This window comes from Oculina patagonica, chromosome 9, assembly GCF_052425735.1.
Source record: "Oculina patagonica isolate OP01 chromosome 9, crgOcupat, whole genome shotgun sequence".
Lineage (NCBI taxonomy): Eukaryota > Metazoa > Cnidaria > Anthozoa > Scleractinia > Oculinidae > Oculina > Oculina patagonica.
Window position 1 is genome coordinate 6,793,964 of NC_135766.1, and position 21,149 is coordinate 6,815,112.

Sequence of the window (21,149 nt, forward strand, 5' to 3'; positions counted from 1 at the left end):
CGTTTTGGCGCGAAAACCAACACCACGTGCCACCTTTGTCACGCCACTAAAGTGTCACACCGGAAGTTACATCGGTGGCGGACTTTCGTCACCGAACGCTCAAGCGTTTTGTAGCTATTTTGTACTACTTTGCCGAGGCAATTGTTGAGGCCTTAAGTTGGAAAATCGCTTGGTATTTCTACACCGACATCTCAGCAGGTTCAAATGGAAATTTTGATGGAAAAACGGGAAGCATTTTTGACTGCCGGGTATGTAGTCTTTGAAAAATCGTGCCCGTGAGTCACATAAAGTTCGTACAATTTGTGCAAAACCAAACTGACATTGTAAAAACTTGCTTGGTATTTCCGACCGAAAATTGAAATACTGAAATACTCTCAGGAGCTAGGTTTCAATGATCATTTTTGTGGATATTGAATGTATTGATTATTCATGAATTTTTGACTGCCGGGTATCTAGTCTTTTGAACAACCGTGCCCGTGAGTCGAGGATTTTATAGTACGCCGAAGCCAAGAGAATTCGTCCACAACAAAGGCAAAACATTATTTAGAATCGCTTCGCATTTCTCAGCAAATATCGAATACTCTCGCAGGGTTTCAACTTCAGTTTTTGTAGAAATTATTCTTTAAGAGTTGACACCGGAGTCAGAGTACGAATTTTTTCTAAGTGTCGAAGAATCAAGATTTTGTAGTATGCCCAAGCTCGAAAATTTCCTCAAACACAAAGCCAAAACTATAATTGAAATCGCTTGGCATTTCTAAGCAAAGATCTATAGTTTTGAGGAGGATTGGATTGGTTTTTCCGTGGAAATTCTAGAATAATTTCAGACTGCCGGGTATGTAGTATTTTGAAAACACTTCCCGGCTGCCGGGTATCTAGACACAATGAATTTTATATGCTAATGATGGCCAAATTTAATTCCCACGATCTTGATCCGTGAAACAAAAAAAATCTTTTATATCAGCAACCAGTGTTGTCTTGAATCCCCGTTTAAAGATTGAATAACCAGCTCCGAAAACGGAATATTGGAGCAAATAATTAAATCAAATTTGAGAAAAACACTAGACCTGTGTTTTGCTGAATGGAAATTCCCCGGAGAATTAATTTAGCAATGACGTAACCTTTGCAAGTCAGGGCATGTTTGTCTCGGTGGTTTTCCATCAGATTTCAGAAATCCTATAGATGACACAGCTCCAAAAATAAATAACATAAAAAATCCATATATTTCACACTAAACATGCTAAGTTTAGACCAGAGGATTTGTTTAGTGTCCGTTTCTGGCAGATTTAAACCTGTCAGAGCATTGCGTGATTCTTGCCGATCAGTGCCTAGTGAAAGTAAAAATTTGCCAATGCCAGTACATTTCAGGACACAAATGTAATGTAAATAAATGTAAATTCTTGCCCGCTTAAGCGTATTTTTTTTAAAGCGTGAAATTTTAGTATTTTCTTCGATTCAAACGCTTCAAAATACTTCACACTGAATTTTGTAAGAAAAGATTAATGGCTTTGCAAAGATTTGAAAGGTGGCTGGATAGCTTTGAAAAATTACGTGACTCGCTCGGGGTCTAGCCGATCGAAAGTGAAACTTGTCATGTCAGCACATTCTTTTCCACCAACGTAATGGTATTTATTCATAGATTCTGGCCCGCTAAATTATATTTCTCTTTGAAAGCGTGGAAATTTAGTATTTTCCATGAACCAAACGCTTCAAAATCGAATATTTTACACTAAACATTCTTTGTAAAGACAAAGAATAACCATTTGTTGCCATTTGTTACTGATTTATAGCTTCTAAACATCGCGTGACATAACCTCGACCGAGTGGAGGTCTGGGTCTGGTCACCAACAAAACTAAAAAAAAACAAGAAGCTCTTAGAGCTTAAAACTGCGCGGGTCACGTGACCACCCTAAGGGAGCCATGGCGGGGGAATGAAAAAAAAAAGTTAACTAAAAAATATTGAACAACTTGAAGTGAAATGGGGAAAAAATAAAATAAATAAATAAATAAATAAAAAATTCCACATCCTGACAGTGGAAAAAAAGCCTTTGCCATTAAAGTTGAACCCCCCCCCCCCCCCTTACCCTAACCCGCCTAAAACAAATTATGGTCGCCCTAAAAAAAAACACCTGCTTTCAAAACAAACCTAGAATATTGATTTCATTACGTCTGGCGTCTGGCTTCACGCCAGGAACGTAAGTATCCGTGAGAATTTCGATAGTATTCTCTCTTTGCACAGAATAATCTCGTTCTCAGATCTCGTGGGCTAAGCCGAAGGCGAGATCTGGTCAAATCCGATTTGCACCACGTGATTGCCTGTCAGGAATGTGGCAGGCGAGTCAATTGCGCATGCCCTAGACAATTCTAAGAAAATGGATATAATATCCAATCCTCAACCAAATGAATAACGAATGCTTTACCATTCTCGTCTTTCCTGGAATAATATCTAGTAGAGTATTTTACTAAAGGATTACGCAGAAGGCAATCATGAAAGCTTTAGGTCGGGTAAAAATATTTATTTGATTTAAAAAAATTGTTCATTTGGCGGCGAGACATGTCTAGATTTTATGCAAATTAGATCTGGTCACGTAATCAAACATAAATATTCTTACGGCGGATTCTCTGTTTTTAAACATCGTTATTCGTCAGAAATAGCTTTATAATGCTACAAACAACTAAAACGAAATCTTCTTGTCTTTTGAGGCCGACTGTAAACAACGAAACGTCTCAAAAACAAATATATTATGATTGCGTGCATGATCTATAATTTGCATAAAAAACAGACATTGAATTTCCTTGGGGCCGCATCGCACGTTCAAATTTTAGCGCTGTGACAGCCATGCTTTGAAACAGCCAATCAAAAAAACTTGAATTTTCTTACTTGGCCAGATCTCGCCTTCCGGCTTGTCGCCCCTCTTTCTGTCTGTGTATTACAATAGGCGGTTGTTAAAATGTAGCGAGTGACAAACATGATGATAAAAAAGACACCTTGTGTGACATTTCATGGTTGACTAGTTCCAGACGTGATTAATTATTTTTCTTTTATGCAAATTCTGGCCGAATTCCCACGCGTGGACGCTGAAGCCGTTTTTAGCACAGAGGGTATTCCCCAAGCCTACCAAATGACGTAAGCGGTACAAGTCAGGGCATGTTTGTGAAGGGAATTTTTCTTCATATCTTTAAAATCCTTTCAATAACACAGCCTAAAAATAGATTACGCTTAAAAGAGAAATACTTTGCAATGAATTTGTTTAGTAAAGATCAAAGGATTCGCAAAGATTTGAAAGGTAGCTGATTAATAGCTTTGAAAAATTACGTGACTCGAGGTCTAGCCGATCGAAAGTGAAACTTGTCATGTCAGCACATTCTTTTCCACCAACGTAATGGTATCTATTCACAGATTCTGGCCCGCTGAATTACATTTCTCTTTGAAAGCGTGGAAATTTAGTATTTTTCATAAGTCAAAGGCTTCAAATTCGAATATTTCACACTAAACATTCTTTGTAAAGACAAAGAATAACCATTTGTTTCCATTTGTTACTGATTTATAGCTTCTAAACATCGCGTGACATAACCTCGACCGAGTGGAGGTCTGCGTCTGGTCACCGACAAAACTAAAAAAACAAGAGCTCTTAGAGCTTACAACTGCGCTGGTCTCGCGAGCACTTTAGGGGAGCAATGTGGGGGGAACAAAAAATGCACCCCCCCCTCCCCTTATCCCCTTTACCTGCGTCGAACAATGTTGCGACTGACAAACAAGATGGTAAGAAAACACCTTGCGTGACATTTCATGGTTGACTAGTTCCATCCGCAATTAAATATTTTTCTTATATGCTAATGCTATATGCTGGCCAAATTTAATTCCCACGATCCTGATCCATGAAACCAAAAAATCGCTTATCGGGACGACGGGATTTTTGGGGCGAAAGTTTACAACTACTGCCCCTGGGTCTGCAAGATCAATTCATAAGAACGTCTGGCTTCACGCCAGGAACGTAAATATCCGCGAGAATTTCGACAGCATTCCTTATTTACATAAAACTGAAAACTGGCCCAATGACAATGTTTCGCAGTTTCTATAAAGTTAGTACTATTTTTGAACCTCTTCAACAGTTCAAAATTTATTTGACCCCGTTTCGGTTTTTGTATTACAATAGGCGGTTGTAAAAATGCAGCGTCTGACAAACTTTGTGTGACATTTTCATGGTTGACTTGTTCTAGCCACGATTAATAATTTTTCTTATATGCAAATTCTGGCCGAATTCCCACGCGCGGACGCTGAAGCTGTTTTTAGAACAGAGGGTATTCCCCTAGCATACCGAATGACGTGAGCGATACAAGTCAGGGCATGTTTGTGAAGGGAATTTTTCTTTTTATCTCTAAAATCCTTTCAATGACACAGGCCCAAAAAAAATAGATAACCCTTAAAAGAGAAATACTTTGCAATAAATTTGTTTAGTAAAGACCAAAGGATTCGCAAAGATTTGAAAGGTAGCTTATAATAGCTTTAAAACATTACGTGACTTGAGCTCTAGCCGATCGAAAGTAAAACTTGTCATGTCAGCACATTCTTTTACACCAACGTAATGGTATTTATTCACAGATTCTGGCCCGCTAAATTATATTTCTCTTTGAAAGCGTGGAAATTTAGTATTTTCCATGGACTAAACGCTTCAAAATGGAATATTTCACACTAAACATACTTTATAAAGACAAAAAAGAGAAACTTTTTCCATTTGTTACTGATTTGTAGCTTCTAAACATTGCGTGACTTCAAGCTCGACCGAGTGGAGGTCTGGGACAGGTCACCGACAAAACGAAAAAAAAAAAATAATAATAATAATAATAAACCCCGTGCAGAGCAAGAACTGCGCAGCGCAGTTAAAAAGTGATTTCGTCTTTGCTTATGGAAAGGAATTCCCGTTCCAATTCTCAAACAGTAGGGTTATGTTGTGTTACATCTTTAATTTTTAAGCCAGGCGGCAACGATTTTCCTGTGAATCAAGCTAGGCGGCCCGCCTGGCCTTAAATACCTAGGGAGAACACTGATCCTAACTATGCTATTTAGACAATCACCAACATTGCTTCTTTCAGGTTTTAAAAATGTACACTGCAATTGGATAACAGTCTTTATCCCACCCTCAATTATGTTAGACCCTTTGTGAAACGTCATCGCTTCTGCATGCACTGCATGCCATTTATTAACCAAGCGCAAAGCGCCCAGCCGTCGGGACTGACAAATACAGCATTTCCTCCGCGAAAATAAAAAAAAATGCTTGAACTGAAAGACGTTTGAATTCTTCCATGATATGTTCCAACAACAATGCCCAGGATAAACCTTCTACTCATACAGTGGAACCCCGTTAATACGGCCACCAACGGGCCATGGAAATTTGGCCGTATAAACGGGGTAGGGTCAAATTTCATGGCTGGTCTACTTCAAGTGACGTCTTGACAGATACAAATCACAATTGTACTTCTAAACAACTGTTCTTTAATAAACATCACGACTGTAAATATACAGAACTATCATTAAAAACTAAACGAAAAATACAATGATATGATATGATATGATATGGATTTCAATCATGCAGCGGTGGTGGACAAGTCAGGCGATTACCACAAGAGGCTTTTCCTAGAAGCGTGGCATTCGCAGAGGGACCAGAATGCGGGAAATGAACACATAGACATCCCTGCTGTATATAAGTCACTTACATAATGTTCATAGTCTCGCGCAGCATTCGCGTGTATTTGTATTAGTCACTCGCGCGCGCGTACAAATGTGAAGCCGTTAAAAAGCCGTTTTTTTATGCCATGATAACAACCGAAGAAGACCGAAGATTCTCGGTCGAAACGTCTTGAGTACATTATGAGCGTTGTTTATGCTCAAATAAGTCAGCGTCAGAATTTATAAAGAGTATTAACATTAAAAACTAATGAAGATTAAATCAGCACATTTACTTTTTATGCATGGAAAAATGAACATTATTAATTGGATTGAAAAAGGGAAACGTAAACAGGCTAGGCGTGAACAGGCTATCTCAAAATAAAGGTCTCGACCTTTCTGACTTATAATACTGTACATAAGGAACATCAATCGACTTTCAAGTTCATTTGGCTTCTTCTACATTTCAGCCAATCACTTTGGGCATGAGAAATCACTCTCGAAAGTGCATTTGCCGTGTCAGAGTTGCCCTTGGACTCAAGAAAACACAAATCATGACAAGTTACAATCGTTTTGAATAAAAGAGTGTCATTCAATATTGTTTCCCGACTACTGTATTTGTTTTGTTTGGTCAATTATTAAGGGCTATATTTGGTTCGAGTGGCCGTATTAACGGGGTAAAATTTTAAAGGATTGTACAGGTTGGGTTTTCAGAATGTGGTCGTTGGCCGTATTAATGGGGTGGCCGCATTAACGGGGTTTTATTTTAAGAAAGTGTAGAGGGAATTTTGCCGGGACAAACATAAGTGGCCGTAATAACGAGGTGGCCGTATTAACGAGGTGGCCGTAAGGCGGGGTTCCACTGTACTAACATCATGCAATAAAAGTTTATATCTCGAAGAGATCTTTGATTTGATTTATGGGAGGTGCAGTGGCCTAATGGTTAGTGAGCGGCATTCTGGAGCAGTCATTCCAGGGTTCGAAATAGCAACCTGCTGCTGGCGGTTGATGGCACTTTGACAACACTTGCTGGCTGCTTTTCACCGTAGAAGTAGAAAATATCGCGCTTTGACAGGCCAACTGAAATCAGAGTCACTGTAATGTTATAGTAAACATTTCATATCATCTTGGAAAACTTACAAATGGCTGACTGGCTTTGAAATTGCCCTACAATGCATTGCAAACCTTTAGCATGTCATGTATGCATATAAATTGTGTCCCTTCAAAATATGCATGGCTATCAAAAGCTGTTTGTCAGCCGGGAAAAAATGGCCTTGACATAAAAAAGCCGACAAATTTTAAACCCTGCGTTCCAAGTTTGAGCCCTAGTTGAGGTTACTATGTTGTGTTCTTGGGCAAGACACTTTACTCTCATAGTGCCTCTCTCCACCCAGGTGTATAAAGGGTACTGGTGAAAATGCTGGGAGGGGGAACCCTATGATGGACTAGCATCCCATCCAGAGGGGAATAGAAATAGTCTTAGCTGCTTAATGCTAACGAAACTGGAATAAACTCCAGCAGTATGTGCCACTTGGCTGCCCCCTTTTTAGGATTGAGCAGTTTGTTGCTATCATCTCATGTACTTTGGTGAAGTTTGGAAGTTAAAAATAGTTAAATTGCTTGTTCAAGTTTTAATATATATGGTTGTTTATTGCCTCATCAGATAGCAAAGAAATTGATCCTAAGGATGTCGATTTTGAAAAAATCACTGGTTCCCTTACAAGGAAACAAGCAGAAGCTGTTAGGAAAAGAATAGACACTCTAAACCAAAGCACTAAGAAAAAACTTGGTTTACATGTGCCCCCCTCAAAACATTCTGCCAGCAGCTATCCAACAGATGTCAGGACGATTTTCCCTGTCAAAACTAATGGACAGCCTAGCAATGCAGAGCAGACGAATACGACAAGACCGGCACTACTGAGAAAATCATACAGTGAAGGAATACATGTTATCAAACCACTGTCACTTGAGAATGGTGGTATGGAAAATGAAGTAGGACATTCATGCAGACATTCTCATTCTACTGGTGTACTCTCAAGTCAAACAGATAAAGAGTTTACAGGAGTTTACTTACACCCAGATTGTGCAATGGAGAGAAGAGCAAGTGACGAAATACGATTACGAACAGGTGACTAGAATTGAGTTTTTGACACCATAAAAACTTGTGAGTACTATCATGAAAAATAATATGTTTCTAACATCATTTTCAAGTACTGTAGGTAGTTACAGGACCAAGGGGACAGATCAATAACTATAAAGTATTATTCTACATTGTAGTCACTGTCTTCTTATTGGCTGAGAGCCTGAAGTAAATTCTTGGAATCAGCGCAACCTGCAAATTATGTACTACAGTCAAATCTCTCTAAAACAGACACCATTGGACTGGCTCCAACTGTCTGTTTTAAAAAGGTGTTCATCTTATAGAGAGTTTAGTAACAGTGAAATGACTGAAAAAACAGCGGGGACAGGACCAACACCAGGTGTCTTTCTTAAAGAGGTGTCCGTCTTATAGACTAAGGTGTCCGTTAAGAGAGTTGTCTGTAGTCCACTTGCAGATTGGTGAATAATATGTATTTTGCGCATGCTATGCACAATTTTCAAGAGCATTGTCAAGTCCATGGGTGGTGAGTGGCATCTTGCACACAGTGAAGTTAAAATGTGGATGCTTAACAAGAAATTGAAAAATTGCTAGATGATAAAGGTTCAGAAAACATAAAAGAATCGACAAAAGTTACAAAGGAACTGTTTCACAGACACATTGAGGAGGAAGACATTCAGGCGGGAGCCAGACAACGAAAAAGAAATTAGCACAGGTTATTCTCAAAACAGTCAAATGGAGGAAAAACTAGCCATGTAAACAGCTGTACATGCATTAATGCATACAATAAGTTACAATGCATTACACAAACTTCTTCACTTAATGCAATAGGCTCATTGCCTACATTCTTCATTACTTGTAGCTACATGTAACATACAAAATGACTAATATACCGATAATCAGCGTACGCGGTATGTTATTAATACACCTCTTGTATCTTGTCAATAAATTGCAGGAATCCAGCAAGCACGGCATCCTCATGGAGGATCAGTGTTTTATGTAACTGGCACAACAAAACAAGAACTCTTCAACACAGCAGAAAAAACAAAAGAATCCAGTGTGGATGACATTGGTAATTGTGATTTAAAAAATCTCAGCATATCGCCACCAGATACCAGCCCAGACTCTTTTCACGAGGTGCCTGTTGACTGTCCTGAAGAAGTTTCAGTTGATGTTCCATCAGACAAGGCTCATGGAAAACCAGTATGTGTAAAAATCAGGTCAAATTAAAATTCTTATAAAAACAAGTTTTCCTTTAGTGCTTTATCAGCAAATTATAAAATAGGCAAAGCTGAACTACTTGAGATATAATATAGAAACACCCCTAAGTCTTTGATAAACATTGGAAAATCTTCAGAACACTTCAGTTCACTTTCAAAAGTCTTGATTGGATTGATCAACTTTGGAGAGTTTGGGAAGACTTTGGTCAATGTCAAAAATTTTAGGAAGACCTCAAGTCAACTTTGATAGTCTTCAGATGTCTTGGTTCCAACGTTGGAAATCTTAGAATATAAATGACATTTATTATTCTTAACTTAGTCGTTTTGTAGTTGATAAATTTTAAAGCAATGTGACACAGCTGTTAGGAAGGCTGGCCATTGTATTATGATTAAGATGTATATAAATAATGATTGACAGTAATGAGGATTGAAGAACTTTTGCATCTTTGGAAAACTTATTGTTTGCTTTAGAGGACTTCATGTCAACTTCAGAAACAAGGGTAATAGATACTCCTAGGGAGTATGATTTGGGATTAATTGTACTGCTCTTGTTCAATCATAATCCAGTTATTTTATTGAGTGTACTCAAAGACACTCTAATTGTATAAAATTAATACTTTAAGGCAGGGAAGATGACTTCTGATGAACATTCTGTTTTATTTTCCCTGCAGAATGGAAAAATAAGTTGTGATGAAAAGCCTTTCAAAGAACCTCAATTTCCTAGACTACCTGTAAGTTGTGCCTGTGATGTCAACATGTTTATTATTATTATTATAATTAAGAATGTTTGAGAAGAAAAATAAGTGATAGGAAAATAGAACGAATTGGAAGCGACCTGCAGCCTGTGTTTACAGGCAAGAAAATTATGGATGACATCAAAGTGGTAGAAGCCAAGCCTCCTCTTATAAATCAGCATTGCGTTGTCTACAAATTCGCATTTTATCTGTGTGATGCAGATTATGTTGGGTTCACATCCCAACATCTTTTTCAACGCATCGCTGAACATAAATATTCTGCGATTGGCCAACACTTTAAAAGAAGACCACCAGCTGCAAGTCTACAATGTACAAGACCAGTTTTCTGTTTTAAAGAAATGCCGCACGAAGTTGGACTGTTTAATTTACGAAATGCTCTTTATTAGAAACATAAAGCCGAAACTTAACACACAATCAGATTCTGTGGGTGCTAAACTGTTTATTTAAATCTTAATATACTAATATATTATCACACCCTAGATCACTGTATAGCCTGAACTCCGTATTATAATTTTAACTTGATAATGATGACATGGCGTCATTGAAACGTCGTTCTATTTTCCTATCGCTTATTTTTCTTCTCAAATGTTTCACAAACCATTTTGTTATTCGAAATTAAGAATGTCTGCACAGTTTGCAGGCATGCACTATGACAGCAATTATATGGATTTTAGTCAACATTCTTGTATTTTAGCTGTACCATAGTACACACAATACTAACACATCTTGGCTCTACACAGAACTTTACACTCACCAAGGATGAATTAGGTGTGACAAGAGTACAAGATATCTCCTCACAGGACATGGACAAAGTACGCTCTCTATCACTCATAGAACTTACAGCCCTGTTCGACTCTCATGGACTAGCACTGCACCGACGGAAGCCTGTCAAAAGGAAAGTTAGAGGTAACATGCACAAGTTGTATAATCTGCTGTTCTGTCTTCTGTGTGGCTTACATAACTAATTAATAGCCATATTAGGATGAAAAAGTTTAATAAGAAATTCATGAGAAAAATTCCCATAAAGTTTCATCAGTAGGCCACGCCCATAGATAAGCTGCACCCCTGATTTGGAAGCTCAATTTTTTGAAGGAAAACAAACAGTAGACAGTAAAGTTTGAAGTTCATTGACAAGTGAAGTTCTATTGGCCATCAAACAAGGGCACACAGGCACAGTTTCATAACACTAAAATGGCGGTTGTTGCAAAGTTTAATATGAATTAAGTCTTACGAAAGCAAAATTTCACCTGTCATACCTCCTTTTTTCGACGTTTTTGCTTGTTTACAAGCTAAAATGGTAGAATAGGGGTTATGTGGACAAAATTTGGAACCACATATTTGTAAACTCTCAAGGGACTTTTTTAATTTCTCAAGGGACTGTTTTAATTTCTCAAGGGATTACTTTCCGCTGTGGGTGATCACTTGCGATCTCGTGGAAAAAACGTGACTTGTCACATTTACAAACGTTATATAACAATTTTAAAAGTGACATGTCAGCTTTCTTATCTCAACGCACATGTGTCTGAAAGGCGATCTGTAAAAAGCGTCGCACAAACAATGGATTGCGTAACTAAAACACGAATAAATAATTACTAGCACTTACATCGTTTAAAAATTACAAACGTCAAAAATAAACCATACCAAAAAACTCGCTCTTTTCAAAGATATTATTGAAGTTAAAACAAATGCAAGAGATGGGGGCTTCTTTTAGCTTAGGAGCGGTTAAAAATTAGGCCAAATTTGGTCGCTACATGCAAGCGCCATTCTATTTCGTCATCAGCCTAGGTCGTTAGGGACGTGACCTCGCGTTGACAGCAATGTTGCATGAATCGGCTTTACAACATGCGATCGTATCTACGCAGTTCGAGTGGAATTTCAGTCAAAGACAGCAAAATTCTTTCGTATTTCATCTTCAAATATAATTCGAAAGCATTCACTGTATACCGTAAAAACCCGCAGATAAGCCGCACCTTTTTTCCAAAAATTTTCGCTCGAAAGCGGGGGTGCGGCTTATCTGCGGGAACATTCAGAAAAGGTGCCGTAAATTTTCGTGAACTGATGCTAATTTATGGAAAATTATGTAAATTAATTTAACATAAAACTACAAGAGAGTACCGGTCATTGCTTTTGCAAGTTTGACAGCTCATATACTGTTTGCAGTGTCGACAATGGCCTATAACTTTAACAGTAATATTGATACTTTACGAGCGAGAAAATACCACGAGTATTCACGAGTAAGATGGCCAATTGTTTCTTTCTCATTTTGCACTTTGATAGAAAATTTGTCGAACTGATTACGAAACTCTCTTCATGCAACGAGTTTATATCCAATAGATGGCTCCCAAATCTCTTTAATTTGTCGATATGATAGCCACGAAACCCGAACGCCGCCATCGCCATCTTGTTTTGCTTTACGCTCTCGCCCTAGTCCCATATTTCGCGTCCGATCAAATGCCTGGTTACTAAGCTACGAACGTTCGGCAAACGCAAGTTCTTGTTGTTGTGACACAAAAATCTACGGAAAAACTGCGTTGAATGAAGAAATACCTGTCAACATATACCAGAAAAAGATCAACCATATGTCAAAGTTGGTTTTCATTATATTAAAGAGCTCAAATTGTGGGTAAGACTGAAGTTTTTCTGTTTCAATGTTCATTGAGTTTACGTTCGATGAAGAAGACTTCCTAAAGACTCAACTTTGGATTTTTGACTCGACTTTGGATTTTCTTTGATTTACTTTCAAAAAACTTTTTTTCCAACATTTGAGTTGTTAAACTCAGGGTGCGGCTTATCTGCGGGTGCGGCTTATCCGCGGGTGTTTACGGTATATGGCTTTTGTTTAATCCTGGGTCTTGATATCCGACCCTCGCAGAGCCTAGACAAAACGCAGCTTGAGTGTAACAATTTGTTTACGCCGCAATTATATACACAATGTTTTCTCCGACAGTAGTCAGAAATATCCGTATTTTTTTTTTTTCGTGCTTTTTCGTGGAGCAATCGTAACGATACGGCCTTGAACACATTGAACAGCGGTCTACCTATAACAATTCAAATATGGCGTCGCAAAAACAAAGCGTCGAACGCATATTTTGCTGTTTTATTTGCTAATTTCACTGCCATAATCGACTGCCTCGAAAGGACTTTGCAATTTTAAAGTATAGAATTGTCAGATCTCGGTGAAATTTGCACTGTTTATTTGTGTAATGTTAAGGAATATGTGTATAAATACCCGGCGCGGACGAGCCATTTTTGACAAAATTATATGGCTGCATTTCCTCCGCGAAGATAGGAAATTGTTAAACTAAACTACAAAGAAACTGCAATGATAAGTTCGAAGAACAATGCACAGGATAAACCTTCGACTTATACTTCATGCAAAAACATCGATATCTCGAAGAGACTTTGATTAGTTTAAGTTGACAATTTCTTATACTTACAGTGAAACGAACTCAACCGGGGCCACCCAACGTTTTTTAGCCAATCACAAGACAAGTTTTAAACAAAAAAATTGGAGTTCCTTGGTCAGGGGACCAATCACAGTGAAGGGCAATTTTAACTCTTCGCTTGACTGAATACGATGCCAAGACACGCTGAAGTGTTGTTTTTACGGCAAAAATATAATATAATAAAGGATTCAGCGTATCACCGAATTACGGCGAGCAATTTTGAAGACTTCGAAAGACTGAACGAAGTGATGAACGTAGCGAAATAAATTTACCGGCCGATTCACGGCCAGCTCAATATTTTCCGAAAGACGACTTGGAATGTCGAAGACGAAAGCTTGGATAATTCTTGATCGAATATTACGGCCGGGAGTTTTGAAGACTGAACGGACACAACGTAAATAAAAAAATTACCGAAGCATGATCGGCTATAAAACTTACAATATGCCACACATTTTCCAAAACACGGCCGGGAATGTCGAAGACGAAAGCGTATGTCAGTTTTCCTCGAATTTGCGGCCGACATTTTTGAACACTAAACGGGCTCAACGTAAATATAAATTTACCAAATTACAGCCGCTAACTAGTATGCGTGAACCTGTCACGTTTCTGCACGTGTTGTTGAGTTTTATCCGGCGATGAATATTTATGGTTTGAAATGTTCGCCGTTGTAATGTTGTTCATTAGGTACAATGTTCTTTTTATCACTGTATCACTGTATATATATCACTGAATGTAATACACTGAGTTTATCTCTTTGCTGACCGGTGTTGATTCGCTTCGGCAAATATATATACTGGTTTGAGGAAAAGTCATTTCGTCTTCACAGTTTCAGCCGGTGTCAATTCGGTAAATAAATTTTTGTCGAGTCCGTTTTGTCTTCATTCCAGGCGCAGGCCGTGCTATTTTCGTTGAGTCCGTTCAGTCTTCAAATTCCCGGCCGTCATTCGGTAAATTTATTAACGTTGATTCCGTCCAGTGTTCTAAATTACTGGCAGACTTTCGCCTTAACCGTAAACGAAATGAACAAAATTATATTTTTTTGCCGTAAAAACAACACTTTAGCGTGCCTTCGCATCGTATTCAGTCAAGCGAAGAGTTAAAATTGCCCTTCACTGTGATTGGTCCCCTGACCAAGGAACTCCAATTCTTTTGTTTAAAACTTGTCTTGTGATTGGCTAAAAAACGTTGGGTGGCCCCGGTTGAGTTCGTTTCACTGTAAGATGTGCTCTTGACATTATTTTTTCAAAATTATCAATTCTAAACATTTGATGAAATTGTAATTTATACCCCAATGAATGCTTCTAAGTAGCCAAGCTTTGAAATGAAGAGAGAAGTCTGGGCATTACAAAATTAACGTGGGGGCACATGGCAGTTTGGCTCTTGGAAGAAACTATGTTTTCAAGATTCTTGGAAACTGCTACCCGCAACAGGATAAAGACTTAATGCAAAATTCGAGTTTGCTGTGAAGGTCAATAAAAATGCAAAGCAGTCGGCCATTTGCCTTGTTTTTGTGAGTACTTGGTAATTTCCTCACACATGGCAGAAAGACATGTGTCAAAGTGACCGGCAGGAAAGGCAGAAAAGAAAAGGCGGTGAACAACAACAAAGTTTTTAGGTTGTTATAAAATATGTTTATTCAGTAACGTCTTGAGAAGGTTTTATGAATAGTAATTAAGCTTTTGAGAACTCCAGTGAGAGATTTTTCCATAGATGAGCCGCACCCCCAATGTTTGACTTAAATTCTGAGGGAAAAAACTGTGTAGCTTATACATGGATCTTAACGGTATTAAAAGTAGCCCAACCGTGGAGTTAAGGATGGTGCCTACTAATACAGTGGAACCCCGATATAACGATATGCCAAGGGGGCAGTAAAATTATATCGAGGAATTGTTATATCGGGGTTCCGTCCCATACATGTCACTATTGCCGGGACATAACATATTCATCGTTATTTTGGGAATATCGTTATATGGAAGATCGTTATATCGGGGTTCCACTGTAACAAGGTATTTTTGCCTAGCCGATGACTAAGCAAGAAACGTAGATGTTACCAAGGGCAACTAAAATCCAAAAAGAAAATTGGAACCGTTTGCCACACAAATTTTTGGGATAATTAATTTTGGTTTGAAAACTGGAAAAAAGTGCATACGTGGCATTTTTAAAAACAAGTAAAACAAAATAAAACTTCCTTGCAAATTCCATTTGAAATTGGTTTTCACTGAACAAAATCAACGTTAAATATAACAATATAATATTTTTCATATAGCAGGAAATTTTTATTTCTATTTTCTTAGAATCTGGTATTTTTGGAGTACCTCTGCAGAATCTAATACAAGAGGACAAAATGAAAAACGAAAAAACATCAGTGCCTTCTTTTTATCTTGAGGTAAGTTTGTATTTCTCTTCTAATGTTCCAAACAACTTATGTTTTGAGAAATAAGAAATTACAATCCACTTTATCAGCTGGCAGATTTTTTGTTGCCATGTTTTCTTTAAACCTGGGCCTGGTGGGCGCAGCATTTTTTTGACTCCTGTAGTTTTCTTGTTCCACCATTCATTAAGCAGGGGTTTTTAAACATCATTTTTGACAGACATATATTTTGCATTAAAACGATGGCTTTTTACGTTGAATAATAATTGTTCGAGGCACTTATTAATCGGGCGGGGCCTGGGCCCGATTCATAATCTGTGTCAGATTTTGTTGTTTTTTGTCGGTAAATCGTTCCAGACGCACGCGCCCCAGCCGACTCCTTGGTCACGGTCACGCAAGTTTTGATGTTTCGGTTAGCGATCGCTCGTATTATGAACACTCTGCTCTCTGTTCAGTGTGGAGTGTATGTTTGTGTAATTCGTCCATTTGATTCAGCGGGCACTGAATGTTTACAATGCAAAGCCGAGAAGTGTTTTGACATGTCCAAGCTAATTAAAAATGAAACGATTACCCACGGGCCCAGGCGACTCCTTGCTCACGCAAGTTGTGATGTTTATTGGCGATCGCTCGCCTATAGTTATAAATAAACATGCATCTATTTTAAAAATATTTACGAATTCTCTGCGCTCTGTTTTTTGTGAAATTTTTTTTTTTTTTTAATTCAAGCGTATGGCTCGGAGCAAGCACTGAGTATTCACGTTGAGATTTTGTAAATGAAAAATGAATTATTTTTCGTGTGTTATGCAAGTGTTTTGAGTTTATTTTTGGAATCGAAAGGAAATTGCAAACCCAGCAAAAATTTGTCAGGGCACGCCAGACAAGGGGAAATTACCAGCTGAGTCACGCAGTCAGGTATTCTCTTTTTTACACGTGCTTTCAATCACGCGACTTTGTAAATGCCACTGAAAGCTGTGTTTTTCTAGCAAAATAGCAGTTAAACTTCAAGAACTTGATTTTTAAGCTTCTTTTATTTTAACCAAAATCAATTTATGCCATTCAAATGGTTTGAGCGTATTTTATGTAAGATTCGGAACAAAATAAATATTTGCAAGCCCAGACAGAAATTTGTTTATACATCAGTGGATCAAAAAAGAAATGACGTAATCAGGGAAATTTCGGTTCAATTCTCCAAACTTCTTGACTGGTGCAAAACTTGGACTTGAGTCGTCGGACGACGCTAAACGGAGAAATACAACGGGATGGCCTCAGTCTACTTTTTATTTTGGCGTGAAATGGACTCCCTTTTATTGTCATTCAACTGGTATGGGTTTATTTTATTCAACATTTGGAACAAAAAAAATATTTGTATGCCTAAGGGCCTGTTTATATTGAAGAGGAGGGTAACCCTCTTCCCCGAGCCATCTTTTGCCGAGCGTTTATATGAAAAAGTTGTCCCTGTTGACCGAGCTAAAACTTGGCCCTATTGGTTCAAAAGACTGGCGAGAGTTGTTTTGAAACATCTATTATGGCTGCTTTTTCTAAAATCAGGAATGCTGAATCGTCGACCAAGACCATTTTTTGGACTAATTTACCACCGAGTTTGATTTCAATTTATCTGCAATTTTGTTTTTGCTGATTTTAGCGTTTGCGCATGCTCCGTATGTGTCAACTTGTCCCTGGTAGGCGAGGCGAAAATAACCAAACTGTTTATATCGATGGAAAAAAGTTGGCTCGCTCCCCAGGGTCACCCTACCTTCAAAGCAAGTGACCCTCCATCTAGGGCCACCCTGCCCCCCGAGCCAACTTTGCAATTTCTCATATAAACAGTTCGAAGCTATTTATAAAGAAACGTATGAAAAGCTCTCTCACCCAGGGTGGCTCGGTATGGAGGGTAACCCTCCTACCAGGGACAACTCTCCTCCATATAAACAGGCCCTAAGCATGAATTTATCCGGCAAGGCATGTGGCATAAGGCAAGAGATAATGCGATAAGGGAAATTCAGCTCACGCACACTCCGTGACTGTGTGTTTCTCAAGTGACTGCATTTGTAAATATTTTTTTACTGTGCTGCGCCGTGCCTTTTTGACCTTTCTAGCCAATTTTAAAAAATAACTAAAAAGAAGTGGTCAAACATTAACCGCCCGATTATAAACTACTTGAAGTTTCTTGTTTACAACTACACCTTGAATACCCTGCATTTATTCGAGATCCCACATTTTATTGAGAAAAATATATGGTGTAATAAAACTTGTTGTCGGTTTGTTCAAGTTCAAAGGGCTTGCAGTCAACTGTCATTGTGTTATGATATTAAATAAAAATGAGAAAACCACTAGCTAGAAGCAGTCATATCAAGCTGTATCAAGCCATATTAATTACAATTAGCTGTAGCTGTGGATAAGAGATACAATAATTGGTATGAATTTTATTTCAGCTTGTCAGATATTTGGAGTTAAAAGGTATGTTCACCTATCGTATATATGGATTGAAACTGGTATTATATTTTATTACTTAATTATTGTATTTAGTTCAAAATGCATTTTGACCTAAGATAGTTCACTGTAAAGTTTGAAGGAAAGGTTTTATCCTACACTAGCTGGCGGTTTTGTTGGGGTTTTAAGTGCACATAAGCAAGCGGCAAAGCGGGGAGAACGAGCAGCAAAGCTGCAAGGGGCTTGGAGAGGAGGCTGCAAAGTACTGCCTGCCCGGATGTGCTGCCTTTTTGGCTTCCACCCCCTTACCGTAAATGATCTAATAAACGCCCACTCTCAAATAAACGCCTCGTATCTAATAAATGCCTCCCCTGAAGTGCAAAGTTTGTATTAGACACTCTGTGTCTAATAGACGCCCCCCTCGAAGAATCATCTCAAAAACCAAGGAAATGCTCCATAGAGTAAAATCACGCAATTAAGTTAGTTTTTTGCTTGACTTGGACATCGAAGAGGCCAAAAATGACAACATGATTGACCCTGATGACGATAAAAACACCGTTATCAAACTATGAACAACATCTGTAGGCTTTGCATCAGTGCAGATTAGATTAGTCTCCTACTCACCAACTCTGTTATGTATTTTACTCCTATTTGTTTTGTTGACGTTGTTACTGTTAAATTGAAATAAACGCCTCTCTCTAATAAACGCCTCATATCTATTTAACGCCCCCCTAGGACCCCAAAAATTTAATAGACGCCCCGGGCGTTTATTAGATCACTTACGGTATTTGCATTTTGACAACCTGTCGAGTTTTATTTTTTGTTGCTTGCTCAAGCCTGTATCACATATCTTAGCCAGTATTCTTAGCCAGTATTCTGTTATCCTGAACTTGGTATTTTCAGGTTTGAAGGAAGAAGGTATCTTGAGAGTTCCTGGAAATGCAGGAAGGGTCAAGGTAACCACAGGCTTCCCAAGCTCAAAAGTCGTCTTTTTGATGTGTTTTTAAGAGCCCTTCGGGCGGCCGCTCTACATACGTGGTGTATGCGACAGCTTGTGTGTATAGAGAAATGTATGGGAAAATCACGGATTCTCTAAAATCGGGTAAATAACCATCTATTTTGAAATAAAGTTTACCTACCTCAAATGTGTCGCTTACTTGTGTCTTGTGCCGAATTTGAAGCCATTCCGACGCCATTTAGCGAAGTTATTCGAAGTCATTGAGACAACAAGTAAGTGACACATTTTAGTTAAATAAACTTTTTCTCGTACATTTCTCTATATACACAAGCTGTCGCATACACCACGTATATAGAGTTGGCCGCCCGAAGGGCTCTAAAAACACATCAAAAAGACGACTTATGAGCTTGGGAAGCCTGTGAGGAAACAAATCCACAAGTGCTGTTTTTGTTTGTTTAAAAGAAGGATAAAAAGAGTTTAAAGTGTTTGATCATGTATCTTTTTTGTGCCAGGCAATAAGAGAAGAAGTCGAAGAAAAATTTAATGATGGATGTTTTGTATTGGAGGACAGAAGAGCACATGACTGTGCAGCCCTGCTAAAACAATTCTTACGGTAAGAGATGATCAATGTTCCATACTTTGTCAAAATGCACGCCATCTTCACTTTAAGCTCATTCGCATTACATTGTTCTTACTAATCTTGCGTGCACGTAATAAATTTCGCGAAAATTCAGCAGCTGAGTTTTTAAGTACTGACCAGTATTAATTTTCAGAGGTGTATAAAATTTCGCGATATTGTCAGTGTTTTATGGCTCAGTTTTCGTAAGACTGTACTGGGAATTTACAAATGTCTGGTTCAGCGTAATAACAAGAAGCCTGCGAACGGAAACTTCCTGAAACTTTGTTGACTGTACAAAAGAGGTTTTGGCCGATTTATAAGCTGAAAAAATCAATAATTAGAGGAGGGTGCTAGTTGAAAACAGGACGGAAAGAATATAGTTGCAGAGAAAATACAGTTGAACCTCGGTGGTTTTAAAGGGAAACGTAAAACAGTTCGAGTAAGCGGGGTTTCGAGTTATCGGGGTTGATTGAACATTCAATTTGCCAAGTTAATAATTGATAGTTTATCGATTTATAAGCACTTCAGTGTTCAGTACACAGTACAGTGCAAATTAAACTTATCTCGTCGGAAACTCTAACACGGTCATACATTCTTATGATAAGAGTGAAAAATGGCTGTCAAATGCGTGATCTATTCGTTGCTCTAATTAAAATCAAATTGCTGTAGTGTTCGTTTTAGAGTTTAAATCCGATTACACGGCAAGAAGAGCTAATAGGATATTTCAATCGGCATCCGTGGCAAGCTGCAAGAACAAGAATTCAAGTCATCGGGGTAAATTTGACCAAAATTTTGATCAAGGGAAACAAAATTTTGTTCGAGTTAGCGCGGCTTTCGAGTTATCCGAGTTCAGGTTAACTGAGTAAGAATGACTGAAAAGTGGGGTCAAATCCAAGGAAAATGGAAGTTTGTTTGAGTTAGCGGGGTTATTCGAGTTATCTGAGTTCGAGTTACCGGAGTTCTACTGTAGTTGCAGTTCTAAACATTTAAAATTCAAAAAATGTTTCAAATATCTTTAAGGCTATAGATGTACAAAGTTTAAAAGATAGATAAATTACAGAAAAATTTACCGTGACATTTTAACAATAAACGAATTTTATTAAAAACGAAGGCTTTCGAAAATCGCTCAGAACTTAAACAAATCGCGTTTGATGGCCATAAAATTTATCATTTTATATAATTTAAACATTATTCTTTCAGATTCTCAAAAATCTTAGCAATCGCTTCACGTTTTCCCATTTTTAAACGCGCTTAAAAAAGGCAACTGTCAGCCTCTTAAATACCCGCGGGCCACCTTAAATTTTGCGCAATTTTTGTTTTTGTTTTGAGCGTAATAAATTTCGTGATTATTTTGAAATCGCAAATATCGCGAGAATTAGTAAGAATAAGGTATTTAGTGCCACTGGTTATTTCGATTTCTGGACGTGATTAGGTGATTAGTTTATATATATGACCCGCGAGGTATATATTAGTCTGAACCCTAGTAATCCGAATGGGGAACTCTTGTTTCTAGAAAAAAAAATCATTATTGCGTTAAAGTATTAGTCTTGTTCAACAATTTAATAGACTTTGATCTGATATTAAAAACAA

At 38.1% G+C, this 21,149-nt stretch overlaps 1 protein-coding gene across 1 annotated transcript in view; it reads left to right on the forward strand.

Annotated features, from left to right (window-relative positions):
- Window positions 1-21,149, forward strand: part of LOC144666762 (rho GTPase-activating protein 18-like) — a 50,085-nt gene that overhangs the window by 18,838 nt on the left and 10,098 nt on the right. Inside the window, exons 4-11 of the mRNA XM_078528149.1 lie at window positions 7,326-7,790; window positions 8,716-8,963; window positions 9,652-9,711; window positions 10,476-10,641; window positions 15,476-15,567; window positions 17,985-18,009; window positions 18,886-18,938; window positions 19,453-19,553. Of these exons, the coding sequence (XP_078384275.1) occupies window positions 7,326-7,790; window positions 8,716-8,963; window positions 9,652-9,711; window positions 10,476-10,641; window positions 15,476-15,567; window positions 17,985-18,009; window positions 18,886-18,938; window positions 19,453-19,553 (1,210 nt within the window). The remainder of the gene's footprint in view (window positions 1-7,325; window positions 7,791-8,715; window positions 8,964-9,651; window positions 9,712-10,475; window positions 10,642-15,475; window positions 15,568-17,984; window positions 18,010-18,885; window positions 18,939-19,452; window positions 19,554-21,149) is intronic.